This window comes from Hetaerina americana, unplaced genomic scaffold (genome assembly GCF_022747635.1).
Source record: "Hetaerina americana unplaced genomic scaffold, ioHetAmer1.1.p SCAF_9, whole genome shotgun sequence".
In the NCBI taxonomy this organism is placed as follows: domain Eukaryota; kingdom Metazoa; phylum Arthropoda; class Insecta; order Odonata; family Calopterygidae; genus Hetaerina; species Hetaerina americana.
This window is the reverse complement of record NW_027287538.1, coordinates 2,417,449-2,439,270: the sequence shown is the minus strand read 5'-3', so window position 1 is coordinate 2,439,270 and position 21,822 is coordinate 2,417,449. Positions and strand designations below refer to the sequence as shown.

The 21,822-nt window shown below is 38.8% G+C and overlaps 1 protein-coding gene across 1 annotated transcript in view; it reads left to right on the top strand.

Annotated features, from left to right (window-relative positions):
* Positions 1-21,822, top strand: part of Rlip (Ral interacting protein) — a 45,538-nt gene that overhangs the window by 22,630 nt on the left and 1,086 nt on the right. Inside the window, exons 8-13 of the mRNA XM_071598014.1 lie at positions 743-873; positions 1,304-1,484; positions 3,854-4,265; positions 10,193-10,287; positions 12,185-12,498; positions 14,991-15,093. Of these exons, the coding sequence (XP_071454115.1) occupies positions 743-873; positions 1,304-1,484; positions 3,854-4,265; positions 10,193-10,287; positions 12,185-12,498; positions 14,991-15,093 (1,236 nt within the window). The remainder of the gene's footprint in view (positions 1-742; positions 874-1,303; positions 1,485-3,853; positions 4,266-10,192; positions 10,288-12,184; positions 12,499-14,990; positions 15,094-21,822) is intronic.

The following is a 21,822-nucleotide window of genomic DNA, read 5'->3' as shown; positions in this document are numbered from 1 at the left end:
ATTTGTCAAAGGTGAAACTCCTAGCGTGTTTAAAGTTGGCTTTAACCTCATGGACTATCAACTGTGAATGCCTGTGGCATTGTACACATGGTATATCGTCGCGAAATCTTGTTCGCTTAAAGCCCTCAAAATTTCGGAGTGTAAGGGAATGTCTCGGTGGCTTAACATCAAGGGATCTGGGTTTGAATCCTGGTGAAGGCAAATGATTTTTGCCCTCTGAACTTGTTGAATTATAATGTATGTTTAGTGGATGACTCCGATAGAAGGTACTGTTGCGGCACCTCCTGCAGTTTCTTGGAATTTAGATAAGTTGTTGATATTTGCCTTTTTGTATTCCAACTACTCTGGCTCAGTAACTGATAGGTAAGGAACATCAAAGGAAAATTGTCATTCATGGGAATTTTGTTTTCCACCCGCTTCCATTGGTAAACATTAACCTTTATGATAACAATAACCTGCAAGTTTTAATCCAAGCCAATTTCTTGGGATTTTTAGTTTTCTTTCCCTACTCACTAGGTAAGAGGAGCCCCTTCCAAAATTATGTTTTTGATTTGATTAAAAGTGCATTGAAGTTGATAAATAAACCAGTTTGTAGCTTTGTACTTAAATGTAATTGTACTGCGGTATAATTTGGATGTGCATATAATATATCCATATTTGCATGTTGTTAGAGTGCAAATTGTCTAAGAGACTGTTATTAGGTTTTTGACCATTTGTTTGCGAATTTGCTTTGCCTTTTCAGGAGAAGCACAACCGTATGGGGTTTCAGAATGTGTCCTTGATTGTCGGTCCCATGCTAATGGTTGGTCAGCGTGCCTTGGCTGCCCTCTTCCATCATCGGCACACACTCTTTGGGGAAGTTAACTTGTCAAAGTGAGTGGGCAGTTTGCTCTTGTGTGTTTGTGTCAGCCATGCAGTCTAAATTTATCCGTCTAATCACCATTTGTTTGAATAATGGTTCATCAGATGTGACAAAACATCAAAGATAAATTTTTTGCACTTTTAGAAATATATTTAAAGTGATTTAAGTGTTGGCGAGATTTGAAGCGAGTGTCTTGAAATTGAGGTTGATATGCCCATGTGACAAATGTAAGAATTTATTATGACTAATGTATCATGGTGAAAAGTGTGATTGCCCAGAAATATGTTAATCACAGTGAATGTGTCCAGAATCCAATTTGCTTCAGAATGACCGACTTTTATTTTTTTTAAGACAACTTACACTAGAAGGTGGCAGCACAGAGGATAAGCAAGTAGCTTATGCACTTAGTTAAGAAAAGCTGATTAATGTGTCGTCTTGCAGGTACAAACCTCCCCTCAGTGCAGGATCTCCGTGCCCCGATTCCGTGGAAGGGATAGAGGAGGAGTTAGCAAAGCAAGAATCCCTTCTGGGGCAGATACATAAAGAAATGAATGCAGGGCTGGTGTCAAAGAAGCGGGAGGAGCAGCTTTGGGAAGTGCAGCGATTTGTGACAAACCTCAAGGTGATTTTCATTTTAAAATGAGTGCGTCAGACTACGTCTCTTAACTGCTGACTGCTTTATGATTGGATTCTCTTCCACCATGGTACCCAAACCATGCATTTATAATAATAATTATACATTTTATTTGCTCAAAGATCATATTACAAACACACCAGGTGGATTGTGTGATATGAGGCACGTCAAAAAAAAGGAGTAAAATGCATACAGGCTCAGTTGAGATACAAAGCATGGTACTAACAATTGCATTAAATGTAGCTCAAACCCAAATTCATGCATTAAATGTATGCACAATCACAAATATACATTAAAAATCAAAGAGCATTGCTATAATCTAAAAGTATGGAATCAAAGATCAGATGAGGAATGTTGTAGAGATGGTTTCCGACACTCAGTTGATTTTCTGTCCCCAAGCTGACTCGAGAAAACATATTTCCCCTGTCGTTGGAAGGTAGCCGTTCATCTCTCTGAGGTTAGAAATGAAAACAGTCCTTCACAGTAATCGAACAATATCATTCTCTCTGTTCTTACAATGCAATAATTTCAGAGTGTAACAATCTTTACCTTGACAGGGTTTCGAATCTGGATCCCTACATGTTCTGGCGAGTGCTGTATCTAGTTGAGCTTCCGAGGCATCCTCTTACGCTCCAAAATGATTTCTACCCTCTGAAATTGTTGCATTGTAGCTTGCTTTTAGGGAGTGACTCCATTAAAAGTAACTGCTGTTTTATCTCCCGCAGTTTCTTTTAAGGTCTCTCTGTCCTGTAAAATTGTAAAATACGGCTTTGAAAACAATAATATGATCTTGTTTGAGAGCTACAACTTCATATTTAATTACCAGCATGTTTTCAGGGAACCTATAATGTAAACTAAAAATCAATGGGAAGAAGTAAGGTGTGAATTAGCTTTGCATTTTCAGAAAGTTTTGAATGAAGCCTGGTAATAATATTTTAATGTGTATCTAAGCTTCAAAAGCATTAAAGAAATGAAATCTATTAAATAGGAATTATAACTTTCACTCTGATCTCAAAGAGAGGTCAGTAGGTGACAGTTCTTGCTTCATTAATTTGCAAGAAATATCTGGTGATTTCTCACAGAAATGTAATAATAATAATAGTTAATTATGATGTTTGTTGGTTCCTGTGAGACGTGTTTGTAGCAAGCATGTAATACGTCACATTGTGTGCTCATATTCTTTGCAGACATCACAGAGTGAATATTACGGAGTCATCATGTGTCTCAAAAAATGAAAATATAAGTAAGTGTACGGAGTAAAAACCCAAAAAAACTGCAGTCTGCGGCAATAACAAGAGTATTTTCATAGAGAGTCATTCATGGAGAAAATCATTAACGTAGAGAAAGGGACATGAATTCATCAACTCTCTATAGTATGGATGATCGGAAAGGAATTGATGTAGTTTGTTTATTTATTTTGTTTATTTATTTTTCATTAGTCCGAAAACAGTCTTTTGACCTTTACATCGGACTTTGAACATTGATATAACAATTTGATAATTACATACACCCAAGCCCTGGGTGGTTTAGACTAAAATAACAAAAAACGTCTATTTCCCATTAATTTACTCGATAGTGTTTTCAAGAATTCCATGCCAGCGTATCCAGTGTTCTTAGTGAAGATGGATGAGTTGTAATTGGCACCTTTGCTTGTTTTTCAGTGGGAAAATGATGTCATTTCAAGCACAACAAGACTCTGACAAATGTCACTGTAATTCAAATGAAAATGATAAATTCATAAAAAGCAGTTAACATGCTGAGGGCCTGCTAAAGAAAGTGGTGGAATTTTTAACTATTTCACCTTAAGTGCATGGCTTAATGAGCCTAGGGCATCGTGAAATACTTTGGAATTCCACTGCTTTCCTCATCAAGCTCTAAAATTGCAAAATTCATTTCAACCAGTTTATGGCAACATGTTGAAAAGCATACCTAGTCTTTTCAAAATCTCAGCGTGAGCAGAATAAGTTTGAGTTCACCTCAAGAGCTGTAATGAAACTGCTGCGAGGGAGGGAATTACCTGCTTGTTAAAAGTTTGCTTTGTTTGTCAATGAATTCATTTCACTGCCTCTTGAGAATGTGGGCATGTCTCGGAGGCAAAGGAAGAGTTGGATCTGCCCTCAACATAGTGCATAGTTAAATTGATAGTGAATTCCTTGATCACCGTTACACCGCCCTCCATAGCACTGTAAACATGAGTTCGGCATTTAATTTTCTAAACAAAGAAACATTTGAAGGGCAATAAATATCAATCCAATTTCCATTTTTGTATGGTATGCCAAAATGTTTGGTAGGTGGCTTTTGACAGCAGATTCCGTGAAAATACTATTTAAATAATATGCTTGGTTTTGTTATGACAGAGGAAACTGAGGCTACTGCAACGAGCTCACGGCAATACACAAAAGAGCCAAGAGGAGGAAGACAGCGGCACCGAGAAGACTGCAGATGGCCCCAGGGTTCCTCGAGGAGATGAGACGGAAGACTTCAAGATGAACTTGAACCTTCAGAAGACAAAGCAATCAATAGATGAGGAACGAGAAGAAGGGGAGGCAAGAGTGGAAGATGGTGCGGAGAAGTGCGTCAATAGCATTGGCATGGCAGTCAAAGCAAATAGTCAGTCAAAGGTGGATCAGGACAAACAGCACCTGTCAGACGTAGTTGTTCATGCACCGAGGTTGAAGGATGAGTTGGATGGTGGCAGGGTCCAGGGGTGGAGTGAGGAAAATGAAGTCGACGCCAAGTCGGGGGTGGAGGAGGCAAAGAGGAATGATGGTGAGTGATTCACGCTGCTTGTGCATGCCCTTTCTCATTGGTGGATGCAATTGTAATGATGACTGTGTGTGGCTGTCCGAGAGTTTGTAAATTGAGGGCATTTGGTTTTGGTTTAAAAATCAGGGAACCATTAGGTTGAAGAGATTCAATGAGTAAAAAATAGAATCATCTAAGCATCCTTATTTCTATCTACTTGGATGCAACTTGGTCATCAAAAAGGAAAGTATCCCCTTTGGGGATGAGAGGGTTCAGGAGGGATGGATCTTGTGAACTGTTATCAAGGAAAACTTTCGGATATTTAGTGATTATAAATTTCAGTCAAACCAGATTTGTAATGCAAATAAGTCGTGTTGAAGGTATGCACGCTCATTTATTTGGTTTATTTTATGAAATAGCTTTGACTCAAAAAGTTCAGCAAATAAAAGGAAGGAGATAGGTAATTAACGATGGCAATATCATGATTGAGTAAATTATCTTATTTTCAGGCATATAAAGGATGTAGGATGGAGTGGCAAATTAAATGCAACCACGTTTTTATGCATGTTTGTATTAAAAAAATTACATGTTACCTGAATTTCTATGATGATTTTTGGTATTAATTTTATAGTTATTTATGTCTCTAAAAATGTATGTAAGGAACATAATTATAGCTAGCCATCGACCCTCAGAGCTAAATGAAGAATTGCTTGAAGCCTCTTTTTCAGAAAATGAGTCTTTGTACAACAAGTCATCTTCTGTGACATCAAGCGCATAAATAATTCCACAGATCTTGAATGACTTTATGGCTTTCACAGTTCATGGCATTTGATCAAGTTTTGACCGGCTCACAAATCTGCAAAACTGTGTCATTATAATCTGTGTCACCTTACCACAAAGCCCACAACTCCATCCCTCTTTTGTCAATCCATCCAGCCCTCGGATGAACATGCGCAAACACACCTGTAGGCGGCTTTTCCTTGTTCAAGGCTTTCCTTTTGAAGGTCAAAAGAGACGATAGCCATTGTGTGCCACCAGCATGGAAAGACAACACGACTGTGTCATGTGTTCTCTCAAGTCTACAAGTTTTATCAGTTACACTGTTTGTACTTTTCTTTATTTATTATAGTGTTCTGTTGGTCAGGCAAGTGAAAAAGAACATGGCCTAGAAGATTCACAGATAATAATAGAACAAGAAAAATACACGAAAGAACACTTCAATTACAATGCAACAATTTCGTGAGTGTGAAAATCATTTGCCTTAAGTGGGATTCAAACCTGGATCTTAAGCTATTGTTAAGCTATCAAGGGGCCCTCTCACACTCCGAGATTTTGGGAGCTTTTTCAGGAACAAGTTGTTTTCCTGAAATACCGTAGATACAAATTGAGTAGCTTCAGCCATGATGTGGTGGAAGTCAAACATAATGCATAACTGATTGAAGCACTTTTCCACTTGATAAAATTTTTATTTTACGACCAGGTTTCGATGTATTACGTCATCATCAGGCCTGACCTGAGCTTAGACCTGATGATGATGTAATACATCGAAACCCGGTCATAAAATGAAAATTTTATCAAGTGGAAAAGTGCTTCAATCAGTTATTCATTACCGTACATAGAATGTTGCAGGCTGTCATAGTTGGCAATCCATGAGGTTTAAGCCAACTTTTACACCCTAGGGGTGTTTTACCATGTGTTTCCCATGCAAATATTACACCATAAGACAAATATGAATGGACTTTGGCATAATATAATAGTGTTAGGGCATCTAAAGAGGTAGTTGGAAAAAGTTTACATATCATGAAGGTTCCTATTGCCATAATATTGATCATATTCACCACTATGTGAGATTATACCAGTCGCTGATGCTTGTTACTGTCAGATGTGGAGAATAATTAACCTCCATAGATTAATGTACAAAGGGTAATGTTGAAGTATCATCAGCATATAAGGTCACTTTACTCTGATGGTAGATGAGAATGGAGATCATATAAGTAAAAGTTGACCTAGAATTGATCTTTGCGGCACCCTTTGGTTAAATATTTGGACATAGGACCAATAAATGTTAGTACCAAACCTTGACTTTGGTATAAACTGTTTTTTCCAGCCCATAAGATGCTCTATCTTCACTCCAAAGTGTGGTCTTAAAATCAGCCTGCATGTAATGGGCCTATGGGGGGTAGAGCTGGTGTAATTTCAATTGATGAGCGCAAGCCCATTTGCCAGAATTACTTACTGTTGAGTACATTTTTGTGCATCAGACGTGGAAAATGGTTGTCTGCATTACAAATTTGATAATATCACTGTTTAAAGTCAGTAGTAAGCAACAGAGTTTTAATATCGCATTGAAAGTACTTCCTAAAAAATTAACAAATAAATAATAAATGTATACAATGTATATGGCTGCATAGGTTTTCGCGGCGGTGGTTTGAAGTATTCTGCATTGTCGGGTTTCACTGCGTCGTTGTTTGATTCTGACAACAGCAATCAGCAAGCAGCCACTGGACAGGACCACCTATATAAGGGTGGCAAAATTCCGAGTCCCTCATCTTCAACCTGAAGACGCCGAATGCAACTTCGGCGAAACTGTAGTCTGAATCAAACAACGAAGCGGTGAAACCCGACAATGCAGAATACTGTATACAATGTAGCGCATTTTGTTTCACGTCACATGTGGAGCTGCCCCCATACTTAATACGTGTTGCGTTAAGGGGGAAGTCAGTCATCCCTCTGCTAATGCATTGTATCTCTCCAGATAAACAATCAGTCTACAGACTCTCAACCATAAGGAGTATGAGAATGTCATAAATCCATAGAAAATGGTTAGTAAAAGTGTCAATAATAACCAAATAATAACAGGAACCAAGTGTCGAACAAAAATTTGAAGTGATAATGACCTCTATGAGTTATTAAGAGGGAAGATGGTTGTACAGTATTGCGTTTAGACTAGGATTCTTGAATTGCACTAGCCCAAGTTCTTCACCGTACAGTTCTTCTATATATTCCTCTCATACTCTTAGATCTTTTCTGCTTTAACTAGTGTCTTACCCAATTCATTTCTCCATCCCAAGAGTGATTTAACTTTGCTGTACAGCGCACCAATTTCACCATTCCTTTGCAAACTTTCTTTATCTTCGCACTGCTTATTCCGCCATGTTTATTTTGCTTTATTTGTTGCCTGTCTCAAATTATTATTTATCTCTTTGTACTCCCTTCTGCCCAACTCTATATTTACATTCTGCCATTTCCTTCTCTCATCCATCTTTCTAATCATCTCATTCGTGGTCCATGGTTTGCTAGGTTTTTCATATATTTCCATTTTTCCTCGAAAGTACTCAGCTCTTTTCCCTCATTCATGATTTTCTCTGGAGCGTGCTGATACTCCTTCCTTGTCAGTTCATTTAATGCTTCAACATTCCATTTTGTAACCCTCCACCCTTGCCGTTTTGCTTTGAAACAGATGGTATACTTCATAACAACTAAATTGTGATCAGAGCTACATCTGCTTCTTTGGAGCTGTGCGAATTGATCATGCTGTTCCTAACTCTGTGCCTAATAATAATGTAGTCTTAACTGATACCTTTCTGAGTCACCTCGCATTTTCCATGTTTACCTATGCCTTTTTTGGTGTCTAAACCAAGTGTTGGTGATGAGTAACCCCTGTCTCCTGAAAAACTCAATTGCTTTCTCCCCGCAGTCATTCCTCGTGCCTAAACCGTAGTCCCCGACCTCGTCACCATCTATTCCTTTGCCTACCGTCTCTTTTAAATCCTCCATCACTGTGAAATGTTTCCTTGCAGTAACAAACCCTATTATATCCTCTAATTGATCGTATATCCTATCGACCTCTTCCTTCTTATGATTGCATACCTGAATTAAGACCAAGTTTGTCGGTCCTGCTTTTATCTCTACTAGTAATAATCTATTCGTTACTTGCTCTATGCTGGCTGCGCTTCTTCCTACCTCTTCATTTAATACTATGGCAACCCCTCGTTGGCTCTCGTCCTTTCTGCCATATATTGCTCAATGACTATCACTCCAGCAATCCCCACTATCCCTCCATCTCACCTCTCACAGACCTAAAATATCTACAAGGGGGGTTCAATATGTACCCGTGTTTTTTTGACAAAGGGCATTCCTGAGGGAAGTTTATGTTATCATTGTGTGCTGCCATCTATCAAATGACGGTAAAAAAATTTCAGACTGATTTAAAGGTAGTTTGGACTTGGCAGCCATTCGAGTAAGATTTGTTTCGTGATTTTTGCTAAGATGGAAAAAGAGCGGTATCGTTCGGGAATGGGAAGAAATGCGAGGAGATAAAAGCAAAGTTGGATGCTTTTTATGGGGACACTTCGCCATCTATGACCACAGTTAGATATTGGTTCAACGAATTTAAACGTGGGCGAACATCTGTTTTTGATGAGGAGTGACAAGGATGCCTGGCAGATGTGGTTACCGAGGAAATCATTCAAAAACTCCACGCCATGATTCTCGCTGATCGACGAATGAAAGTGTGCGAAGTAGCAGAGGCCGTGGGTGTGTTGACCGGAACGGCAATTAATATTTTACATAATATGTTGGCGATGAAAAAATTGTCGGCCCGATAGGTGCTGCCATTGCTCACGGTGGACAACAAGCTTATCCGGCTGTCAACTTCGAAGCAGTGTTTGCAGCAATTTAAGTGAGATCCTAAGGTGTTTTCGCGTTGAGTTATCACTGTTGATGGAACCTGGATTCATTATTACACACCAGAAACTAAGCAACAATCTAAACAATGGATTTCTACCGGTGAATCCGCTCCAAAGAAGGCGAAGATGGTCCGATTGGCTGGAAAGGTCTTGGCGATGGTTTTTTGGGATGCAAATGACGTCATCCTCATGGATTTTTTAGAAAAAGGAAGAACCATCACTGGGAAATACTACAGTGAGTTATTGGCCTGCTTTGACAAAAAATTGAAGGAGACACGGCCACATTTGGCAAAAAAGAAGGTGCTGTTTCACTACAATAACGCACCAGCACATTCATCCGGAGTTGTCGCCGCCAAACTGCATGAACTACGTTATGAATTGCTGCCGCACCCCCCGTATTCACCCGATCTAACTCCCTGCGACTTTATCTTATTCCCTAACATGAAGAAATGGCTCACGAGAAAAAAATTTAGCTCAAACGAGGAAGTTATCGCCGAGACAGGCGTATTTTGGAGAGTTCGGCAAATCCTATTTTTTGGAGTGGTTAAAAAAATGGCCAGAACGTCGGGAGAAGTGTATCTTTCTAAAAGAGGACTATGTTGAAAAATTAAAAAAAATGTTTTCTTCATTTGTAACACAGGTACTTATTGAACCGCCCTCGTATATTTCTTTACTCCATCTCTCGCCTTATACTCTCTAATTTTCCTGTCCTCAACATTTTCCTTACATTCCAAGTTCCTATTCTATCTTATTTGGTATTCTTCTCGTGCATCTTCTGTCCTGCTGCTGCCGGTTTTCCCTTGCAATGGTTTCATGGGATGACGACCGCGGAAGCCTTGCCTCCCCTGCTGCCGGGCACGACACACGGCCGATTGGACCGAGCCCCGTAGTGGCCAGGACTCAAAATCTCTGTATAGTCCATCATTTAAATCTTGGGAATGATAATTGAGGTGGTTTCCTGTTGCCTTCCTCAAAAGTGTTTTTAACGTGACACCATCACTTACTGGCTGCCCCACTGGGGTTGGACATCTTTGCAGCTGCCTCACCGAGGAACAGACGCTGCGTGGACTACCTTTCGTCTGGCTCCTAACCTTCAATCTCTCTGGATTGGGTCACCCTACCAGGAGCAATTATCATTGCCCCAGCCAGCACAGCCCTAGGGGTAATCGGAACGCTTCCATGTCAATGTTTCAAAGGGCTTGCTAACATATACATTCTCTCTCCTTCATGGAATTGTCGCTGGTATAAGTTTCTTTATTTCAGATGAAATGAAGGAAGGTGCTGGGAGCAGAGAGACGGACGGTATGCCAAATGACATGGGAAAGATTAAAGAAGAACTGAAAGCTGAAACAGTTAAGGTATGAATTATGTTAATTGGAGATATTTCTTCACATTCCAGCCAAAAGAATTGCTTTTCAGGAAGAAATGTAAGGGACACACAGGAAAAACATATGTCAAGGCTCTGCTCAAAAGGCAAAAAAAAAGTCGGCAAAACTCAACCAAAAAATTGTTAACTTCCAAAAGTCATTCTCCAATTTATTTTTATATGAGGTTATATAAACTTCGTGTACTTATGCCTTTTGTGGTGTCTAAAACCAAGTGTTAGTGAAGACTAACCCCTGTCTCCTGCAGAACTCAACTGCTTTCTCCCCGCGGTCATTCCTCGTGCCTAAACCGTAGTCCCCCACCTCATAACCATCTCTTCCTTCGCCTACCGTCGCATTACAATCCCCCATAGCTATCGAATGTTTCCCTGAAGCGACACGCGATTATGTCCTCTAACTAGTCGTATATCCTATCAACCTCTTCTTCCTTATGGTTGCTCGGTGGCATGTAAACCTGCATGAACTGTTCAAAATTGTCTTGATATGAGTTCAAAGTATTAGTAATAAATTGGTTATTAGTTTTGATTTGATAAGAAATTACAAAATTATGTATCCTTGCTGGATAGTTCATAATTCATATCATTCTTCTTGTTATTAAATGTGTATTTAATTGTTCATGGTTTGTGTGAAAAATATCAGGAAAAGTTTTGGAAAAATAGATTTCAGATATTGCCGCAATGGTTCAAAATTCTTCAAAGTACATCCCTTGAGCATCGACACACTTTAGCTATCGCGGCTTAACCATGACTCTCTGGCTCCCTGGAAGGCAGAAGGTCCGTAGGGGGAGGTGTGCATGCTTCCTTGCCAATATACGATCTGCGATCATGGGCACACTTAACAACCAACAGTCTGAATTCAGCACTTCACGCACAAGTCAGCAAATAATTGTTACCGATACTTTTTACTCAAACCTTGTGTATTACCTGACTGATTGCTTTGCTTCAAACAAAATGCAACTTCTGGAACATTGAGAACTGTGAGTGTTATTGCTTTTCACGTGCAATGTATTGCAGAACATGTCACATAAGGAGCAAAAGGCAATAAGCGTATAAAACATGCTTGGATTGTATTTTAAAGTGCCCTGCTGTCTGCGCTTACAAAAAGAGGTTGGAACCAACACAATGTGCACTATTGTCTGCGCTGGTCAAACTAATGCAGATGCATGACTGGGAAGCTACCGATATTTGGTGTGTGTGTGTTTATGAGCTTATTATACATATAACATCTGATAACATTTTTGGGTAAAAAAAGTGATTTAAGAGCAGGAAACATGAATATTGAATGCATTTATTGTTTTCAGAGAGAATTGTTTTCATGCATTGATACCAGATCCAAAGAAACAGGGTAGTAATGGGAGTGTAGTCGGTGTAGTGCTAGAGTCCATCAACCACCATCAACCGTCATCACCAGGGAAGAAATGTCAACCTTGAAAAAATCTTTTGTCTAGCCTGGGATTCAAACCTTGGCTCCCTCAATTCCAGCCAAGTGATTTAGCCAGTCAGGACTTTGGTAGCCTAATGCACTTGAATGGAAATCAAGGAATATGGGTCAGATCGGTTAGAATGGAGAGATTTTAGATGTCATTTTTTTCACGAATGAAAAAGGAGCAGAATAACATTGTCAGACCCCAGTAGGGTCGAATTTGGGTCAAAATTAGTCTGGTGTGTCTTCATCCCATGCCACACACCTTAGCGGTGGCTTGCAGGGTACCTGAATTACTAATATCTGTCTGATGTCTAACTTCTGGCTCAGGTCAAATGATTATAATGCGTGACCACTGTGAAATTTCTTGCATGTGGGACAGATATTAATGGTTAAATATAATTATCAAGTCTGCTTGCTAAAATGTTGTCACTTGTATTTCTTTCAGGTCCATTTACATAATTATAGCGACTCCCACGCCGTGAAAAGTTCTCAAGAGTCCAAACATGCCACGGTAGATCCATTAAGCAAGTTTACAAAAGAAGAGTTAGAAAAAGCTGCTTCTCAGAGCGAAGAAATCATGTACTTAAAGCTGGAACATGAAGAGTTGTTGAAATTGCGAGATGAACTGCTTCGTCGTATCAAAACGGAGCGGTTTCTAGCCCGGAAGTTGTCCGCAAAGGGCAATTTGCAGCGCTCCCGGAAGGTGGTGAAACTGCAGTCGTCCGCACCCCCTCCACACCCACCTCCTCAGCTGCTCTGGTGAGTGTGGCACCTTCCTTTGCTCAACTTTTGGAAACTCCATGGAGACTCGAGAACTTGACAGGAATCCACTGCTCTTGCAACTTGTCAACTACTTGGGGTCAATTTGTAACTTTCATCATTTAACGTTCAGAGAAAGCACTCTGATGTATGCAATCACTGACTATAATTTGATGCCATACGTTTGCCCCCCACTACTTTCTCTATCCTTTACATCATGCAGTCTGCTCGTACTTCATGACATGGCAACACTTGATTGCAACTTCTTACAGTGTGTGATTCTATTGAACGTATTTACTTTAATTTGCCATTTTCAATTTAAATTTATTGAGTTAGTATTCAGATTATATGTATGGAATTGGGTGTTTTTCATTTAAAATACAATAAATAAATTATTAGCTTTCTTTAAACTTTTCATGCAGAAATAATTGAGCTGTGGATGCCGTAAGATCCTCACTTTCTCTCAAAGAAGCATTTCATGTTTTCAAAACTAGTTTTTCCTTTTACGAGGGCAAGGTGAAAAGTTCTCAGCCTACAGCAGAGATGGCGTTCCAATCAGCAAATATTTATGATTTCTGCCCGTGTATAAGTGCCATTAGTTCATAAGATAAGGTTCAACTTTTTCTCTCCAGTAGTTGGTTCACTTGTATTGTCGCAGTAGACATCTTTCGTGTTTTTCGTTGAAATGGAAGAACTTGAATTTCATGCAGTCATGAAATTCTTCGTTTTGGATGGATTAACCCCTTAGGGAAATTCATCCCAAGTTGACCAAAGTGCATGGGGACTTTGCCCCTTCAATGTCTACCATTAAAAAGAGGGCATCTGAATTTAAGCGCGAACGCACATCCCTTGATGATGACCCACATGAAGGACGGCCAAAAACTACAAGCGCATGGGAAACCGTCGAATAGGTGCACGATATCGTTTTGGACGCAAGAAGGAGTGAAGGCGGGTGAAATAGCCGAGGCCGTGTGGGGGAGACATCGGAGGAAAGGGTGCGAAACATCTTGCACAAAGAATAAGGAATGCGAAAGCTCAGCGCAAGGTGGGTGCTGTGTATTTGCCGAATGCCGATCAAAAGCAAATATGAAAATGATTTCCGCAGCAATATATGGACTGATTCAAGAGGGAACTGAACAATTGTGTGCAGCAATCGGTCACCATGGATGAGACATGGGTCCACCACTAGACGCCAGAAACATTACAGCAGTTGAAACAGTGGGTGGCAGGCGGTGGTTCAATGCCAAAGAAAATGAAGTCGTTCATATCTGCCGGAAAGGTCTTGGCTATTGTGTTTTGGGATGTGGAAGGGATCCTGTCAATCGATTTCCTTGACAAAGGCGGAACAATTACAGGAGAATATGACTCCAATCTTCTTGACGAGCTGGATGCTGAAATTCACGAGAAGAGGCCTGGCTTGAAGAAGAAAAAAATCATCTTTCACCTGGACAACGCACCTGCTGGCAAAGGTGCATTGGCGATGGGAAAACTACGGGATGTGGGGTACGATTTGCTTGGTAATCCCCCCTCATATTCTCCTCATTTAGCAATATTTTCACAGCCTTCCAGACTCTCACTTCCGGGATAGAATACTGATGCTGGAGAAACACTGGACTAAGTGTGTGTTGAAGTCACGGGAGATTATGGAGAAAAGTAAGATCTTTTTTTAAGTGAAAACCGCAGTCTTCCATTGTCAGACCGAGAACTTTTCGCCTTACCCTCGTATATTTGGGCAGCCAGAACAAGGCATTTTTCACTTAGTCTTATATGTTGGGTGATCCCAGGCAGTGTTCACCTTTGGAGTTCATGCCTTACCCTATGATATCTCATTTGTGCTCAATTCTGATATCATGTACGTGATATCTTCTGACTATGGGACATGGTAGTCCAGGGGTACAACGTTGAACTACTGACCAGAGGGCCCAGGTTCGATTCCCGGGCAAGGCACTGTGGGCACCTGCAGATCCACCCTGGACATGTGATTTTTCGGGTACCAGATCTTCCTGGGAACCCATAGCCGGCCCAGGGAAAGGAACTGGTCCCCCACCCTGGTGTGTGAATTTCACACGCCGTACAGGGCTTAGTACTGGGTGGACTCTACCATCGCCTACCAAACCAACCTTCCGGTTGATTACTGTGTGTTATGGTTTATTTAATCCTTAGATGAGGTATTTTAAGTATCAATTGCAGAAATTAGAATCATGAACAATTACCGTTGAGTTTGCCCAGAGCAGTCATGATTATGATTGGTGCACAATTTCATTGGTTTGTTTTTGTTGATATATGAATGCCACCCTCTAATTGCTTGGAACGCATAGCAATGTTATATTTACTATGGAACAATTATGTTGTGTGGGATTTGTGTATAAGAAAATTCATGAATACTGAGTGGTTGTTTTTTTATGATTGTGGTTCGTGTTTAGACATTCAAATAGTTTCACCATTAGATGTGAGCGTGTGCTCTTTAAGTATATCATTTGCACTACTTCCAGTGAGATGCCTGTTGATCCAAAGGAAGGCACTGTCAAAGGTGATGAAGCTTCCAAAATGGAGGATTTACTGCTTCAAGTGAAAAAAGAAAATGAAGCTTTGGAGGTAGGTTTTCAAACATTTTCTTCTTTGGCAAATTTGTGAAGATTGAATGGTAGGATGCATTTTTGTACCTTAGGAAAATGCTTCGTGACGGTGATTTAAATAAGCCGATGCTTGTATGTGCTGGATAATATTTACACAATCACTTGATGTTGGTGCCCTCCATTTTCAGCATGGCAATCCACAAATCGAAGGCCAACTCATTTTAGGGCTCTGGAAATAACTTGAACAATTAACAATTTGAATGTGCACTTTTAATTAGCATATTCATACGTACATATACTATGTAGGATAAAATTTATTAAGAACATTCACAGCCTACTACTTTATATACATATTACTCCCAATTATTCACAAGTAATTGTTTTTCTTGTCCCGTGTGCTCATCAGCTGGGCATAATTAAGTTTGTGTGTACTTGCAATTGAAATGACGTCTATGAGTTATAAATGTAGATGAAGACATGAATTGTTGAAAAAAAAAGATGTGGTCAAAAGGGTGATCATCCCATGGGGAAGTGTTTGTAGTGCCCTCGGATTCAAAATTGGAATGTTTTGATGAAGGTCAATGACTCTGTGATTCCGCAGTATTTGGATATGACAAGGTATGAGTTAGGCGTGGAATGTTTGACCTGATGATGACATTGAATGCCAAAGCCCCAAGATTTCTCAATAAAATACTGTGGAATCACTAAGTTGTTGTTTTTCAGATTAAAAGTAATTGATTCCACAAAGTCGCGCCTGAAATCACTAATTATTTGGAATAGTTTGTAATTGTAATGATAATTGTGCTCGCTATGTTTTTGCAGTTCATAAGCGTAGATGAGTATGCTCTGTGGGTGGTGTTAATGGAATATGTACGCATTCCCCAGTGAGTTCACTGTCCATACTTGTGGAAGTATAGCCTCTTGTGGGATCGTAGATTTTCGCAGCGTTCAGATGAAGAGTCTTTCGTACAGCCTCATAATTGGGCTACTGTTCTGAAATTAAATCTTCTCTTGGTAAATTTCAGTTTTGATTGCAAAAAACTTACATCCTGCAAGTTTGCATGAATCCACTTGCCCACATTTATTCAACAACTCCCTTGCCATTAAAGCAGATACTCCTTGGTGATCCATCTCCCGCTTATTCCCCCTCGACGTAACCAAACCAGTGAGCCTGCTCCTTTATTTGTTTGCAAGTTATAAAGGCTTTTGCATGAACATATGTATATGCCACTGTGGATGTAGGTTTGCTTGAATTTGTTGGCTTTGGATGTGGTTTTATTCTCTTTTACGGGTGGTAACCTAACGCCCGACGGGAATTATGTAGATGTACTCATATATTAGCAATTTACATTCTGCCATTACTATTCATGATGCTGATCCCACGTGAACAAGTACTTCTTGTTGATGTAGGACATTTATGTTGAAGTGTGCAAATCATTGCGAGTATGTTGTGAAATGTCGTGGCCACTGACAACTGTTGAACCTCAAACATCAGCATTCATAGAAGATATGGAATACTTTTAGGAACCAAACCACAAAAAAATTACTTCCAAGCTGAAAGGTAGAAAAGAGGCTTCCGTAGAGAAGAAGAGGGAAAAGGTAAAAAAGAAAAGCTTCCTGTTATCTCTTAAGGCCTGATGCAGCGCACTTAATTGTAAATTTCTGTTGTAAATACCTTTTTCATGAGTTTGGGTGGAGAGTATGTACTGCTAGTAAGTTATGAGGGATGGTGTTGAGAAGTTGAGATAAGCGCTATCTCATATCTAACGCATTTGTTGTTTTAGTATCTTGACTGATCATTTGATGGAACTGGAATGGTGAATTTTATGTTGGTCACCTCCACCATTACATTTGTCATCAATATTTTCTAGAAAAATAAATATTAGGCACTTCGAGAAAGTCTCATCTTTGCCTGTGATAATTGGGATTATTAGTTATTATGTAGATGAAATATTCTTAGTCTATATTCTCACCCAAGATAAAAAACTTGGTAATCATTTAAATTTTTACTAGACAAAAACACAGGTTACAACTCTTTTTAATGATTTGAAATGTTTTTAATTAGTTTTTACTAACAATTTAGACTTGGAAGAGTATTCATCAATATTCATGATTATATTTGTGTATTACATCACATTGAAATAGGTTAAATATCAAATAAATCTGAAATAAAATATATGTGGTTATGTGTATATTTCCTGGCAGTCAGGAAACCCTATCACACAAATGAAATGGAAATTTTATAATTTGGAAAAATTTTTCAATGCTGTTTCATATGCATTGAATATATTTCCTTACCGTCAAGTTCCTTATAGAATGTATCTCGTAGGGAGTGGCAAACCATTTTGTGTACCGTACCCTTTACAGAGGCTGCTTGGTCAGATTTCTTAGTGACCTTCAATGGCCCAAGTTTTTATGCCATCTTGCTAAAAACAAATTCCAGTTTCAGCGAGTGCTTTCTTGAGAAAATAAATTCATTTAATTGTCAATGTGATTATTGACTTCAGATCTTTGAAGTATTTTAGTTGCAAGGCCTCTGAAGTGTTTCAGTTAAAAAGGTAAATGAATATATATTGTTGAATGAAATGGAAAAAATCCTTGGGCTAGAGTCAGTATAAATAGAAATGTGGAGTCTTAAATAGTCCACGCTAACTTAAAGACCCCTGCATTTTTTCCTTAATTTAGATGGGTCATAGGAGCAATAATTTAAGTGTTTTGTTGGATTGAGTATTTCTCCTGAATGCTACCCATTGCACGAGCGCATTGATTGCATACTCGATGCACCCCCTGCCACTCTCCCCTTGCATTGCCCCATTCACCGTTACCTTCTCAAGATTAAAGTGATCATTCGAAAAGGGAACTGAGGAAAATTGGTGTTCCTCCTAGATGTATGAATTGTGGGGAAATTCGTTTGGCTATCTCATTTCTTTGTGCTACGGAATTAAAATTTGTAAACTAAGGGCAGCCATAGTTTCGCTAATTGGCTGTACATATATAAGTTTATAGTAGAAATCACAAACAGTCTCGTTCCAGCCATCAGAATTGTGAATGAGGGCAAATTCGGTAAACTTTAAAGAGTGTTTCTTGAATATGTATGCCAGAATTTGCCATGAGGTTACTTAGAAATCATTTTCTTTTACTGTTTCTCTTGGGTTTAATTTTTTGTGAATTCCAGAGATGTATAAAATTCTAAATTTCCCTGTCAGTGACTTCACAAAAGGGTGCTCATTCTCTGGCATGCTATCGGCGGCACACATTCTCTTGGTTTGTCTCCCCAGATCTAGTGGGAAATGGCACATAACTTCACTAAATCCTCCACAATGGGGAACTTTTTAAAACAATCTACGGAGGTGCATATTTGGACAGTTTTAATGCTGTTTTCAAGGTTTCTTCGAATGGATATATGCGACTGGGAATCTCTTTGGAGGACACAGTATGAATAACTATGCACTGAAATGACCAGGGATGCATGTGGTATAATTGGAAACTTCGAATGGTAAAAAATTTGAAAAAGAAACCTGATGAAAGTCTATTAGATGCAAAGGAATAATGCAGATTTATGACAATAAACCATTTTTGATTAGAAAATACTTGTCGTTTACTATAGTAGGAATAATAATACTTTCTACTCTCTAATCCTTACAATGTAAGCTGTAATAGAATATATTTTGCTATGAAAAATTAACCTATCAAATAAAAAATTCAGTTTCCCATTTTAAAAACATCCTAATAATATTTGTTGTTCCTTGAAAAATAACTTGTCTCTGTAAAAATATATTTTTTGGTTCTAAAAAAGCTCTTAAAAACTGTATTTATAAAACATATTAATCACTCGACATGCCAAATGTCATGTTGTTGCATGTAAATGTTTTCATTTTACGCTTTTATAAGCGGTTTAATTGTCATCTATTTAAAAGTAACTGCGTTTAATTGTTTCATGGTCATCTTTTGGCAGTTATTGCTGCTGATGCCTGAAATCAAACTGCAGTGTATTTGTGATGGAAATCGGGAATATTAGCTTTAATATTCTCTCCCCATTTTCTGCAACTTAGTGGAGTGGTAACAGTTTCCTTGGCATTGCAGTTAGTGTCTTCAGGTCAAAGGTATTATTTAAATAGTAGTAGTTTTTACGAGAGGCAACTGACAGCTGAGGTCATTTGCGCCATTGGGGATGGATGGGAAGGGATGAAGGGTGGAGAGAGATACGGAGTCAGCATTAGCCTACTCTTAATGACGAAAGGTACCTAGGGGTGTTACACACAATGTATTGTCCCCTCTAACGGACGTTGTACTCACTCAAAGTGCTCTCCGCAAAGCACCTCAAGTAGGGATCAGGATACCACTGGAAAATATCTTCTGCCTCCAGGATTAGAACCTGGACCCTCTGGGTGAGAAGCCAGTACGTTAGCATCCACACCAACCCGATCCGCCTTTATATTTATTTAACCTTTGGCTTAAAGAGTCATTGGGAATGTAAACTTAATTTACCGTTGACCTGAATAAGCTGAGTGAAAACTGTTTCTTGGCAAAACCCAACCTTTTATGGTCCGAACCCTGAAGAAATGTAGAGATATCTATCAGCCTCAACACCTGTGTGTGTTATTTTTTAGATACTGAGTTGAAATTTTTAATTCAATTAAAATTATTTGGATTTCATGAAGCATCACAGGTGTATGTGCATAGTTAAATGTAAGGCATATTGCCAGAAAAAGCAAGGAGCTTTTTCTCATTTAGCTTGAGAGAAGCTCTTACGTTGAATCTCTCAAATTCTCTGCACTATGAAGATCACTGTATACTTAATTTGTACTTATCACTTATGAATTCAATATTGTTCTGAATAGTTTGAAATTAAATTTTCAGCTAGCATTCATGGAATAGTTTTTCATTCAAATTTTCTTGGAATGTAAACACAGAGTGATCATTGTGTAATAATCATGACTAATAAACGATTTTTGAGGCGGTTCTGGGAAATTTTTTCTTGGGAAGTGTGCTGTTAAATCTGTGATAGATGCATATTAATGTATTTTTATTTTTATCCAGAAGAACTTATTTTTGTACTCTGGGGTTCGCTTCTAGTTCCAGTTCTCGATTTCAAAGTGGTAAGATACTGTAGTTATCCAGAAAATTTAGCTGATTAATGCAAGATAGCAATTGTGGAAAGGAGAAAATTTTGAGAGTGATTCAGCTACAGCATCATTGGCAAAAAAAGTACATGGATTTCCAAAATGTAATGTCCGGTCTATAGGATGATATCCCAAGCCAAAAGTATTCTTTACATAATAATACCAGAGTAGGAATTGTCAAAAAATCTCCCATAGTGGAAATCATGACGGCTGTGGGCAATGTCGCTGCACCTACTACCAATGCATTTACCACGGCCGCCCTGTGCCGTAATAATCAAAATTGTATCGAGATTTTTAATTCCATTTTTTGAAATGTTAGCAACAATGAAATCAGTCCTTATTTTCAAAAGTTGAGTCATTTTGTCATCGTTCGGTCATAATTTTCCTGTGGTATTTTGTTAAAAAACATATTAATAGTATGTTGAATTCTCTGCAAAAATTTTATCACTTGCCAAAAGTGTATGCAAGAATTGGAGTAGGAAATGTTGAATACATTGCTAATCTTGAGATTTATGATTGTCCTTAATGAAAACCAATAACTTCCTCACAACTCTTGGCAGCTAATCAGGTCAGGATGACATTGACTGAATTATTGGCCTCTTTTTGAGATTTTGAAACTTAATACATCATGATATGGGGAATATTTTTAAGAAAATTAACATTAACTCTTTATAACTCCTGGGTGCAGATTCACACATCTGTAATTCTAAAGTTTTCTAGGGGTTACACTTTCAACGTGATGCCTGTTTCAGAATTTCTTGCCATTTTTCAGGTATTCGCCTAGTACATTGGCATTGTTGATAATAGTGTCACTGGTTGGAACATCGGCAAACCTGTTGTCAACAATGACAACACACTTGATGAAGACCTGAAAAATGGAGTGAAATTTTACTGATAAATGCTTCAGAAACTTAAGAACCAACGTCAGATATCATATTCCATTTTAATTATATTGCTAATTGTGTAAACTAGCCGATCCAACTGAGCTGGAGAATGAATGAGTTTGAGATGGTGGAATTGGGAAAACCATGTGAAGGCCATTTTTAGCTTGGAATGAGAATGGAGGGAATATCACATTTGATTGCAGATGGAAATATTGAGATGCACTCTTTGTTTCTTCAGTGTTCGTATCCAGATTTAAACCACAATCATATAGAAACTAGTTGGTGGAATGCTGAAAATTTGAGAGAAAATGGTGAGGTTATAAGTAGTAATTTTATAATATTTTTGAGTAACCATTGGCATTCATTGTCCAAGTAAAAGTTCAAAAATGGTTGTGTAGCCTTAATAATTATCACGAAAATGCCTAAGTTGGGCTCATTGGAAGACAAACAAAGGTGCCTTCCTGTTGATTGGATAGATTCCTCCTTAGCTAGCCTCACAAATATTAATTACTCCTAATGCGGCTTCAGATTGGCCAGTTATTTTCATAAGCTGAAGTTTGCCGGCCTTGGTGTGGTGGCATGGTAACGTCCTCGCCTGCCGGCCCAGAGGTCACGGGGTTGATTTCTGGCTAGGTGGGTTTTTCTCCATCTAGGGCTTGGGTATTTGAAATTGTCTGTTGTTACATTATTGTTAAAAGCCAGATGTATAGGCCAAAAAGTGTTGTCTTTGGATCAATGTGA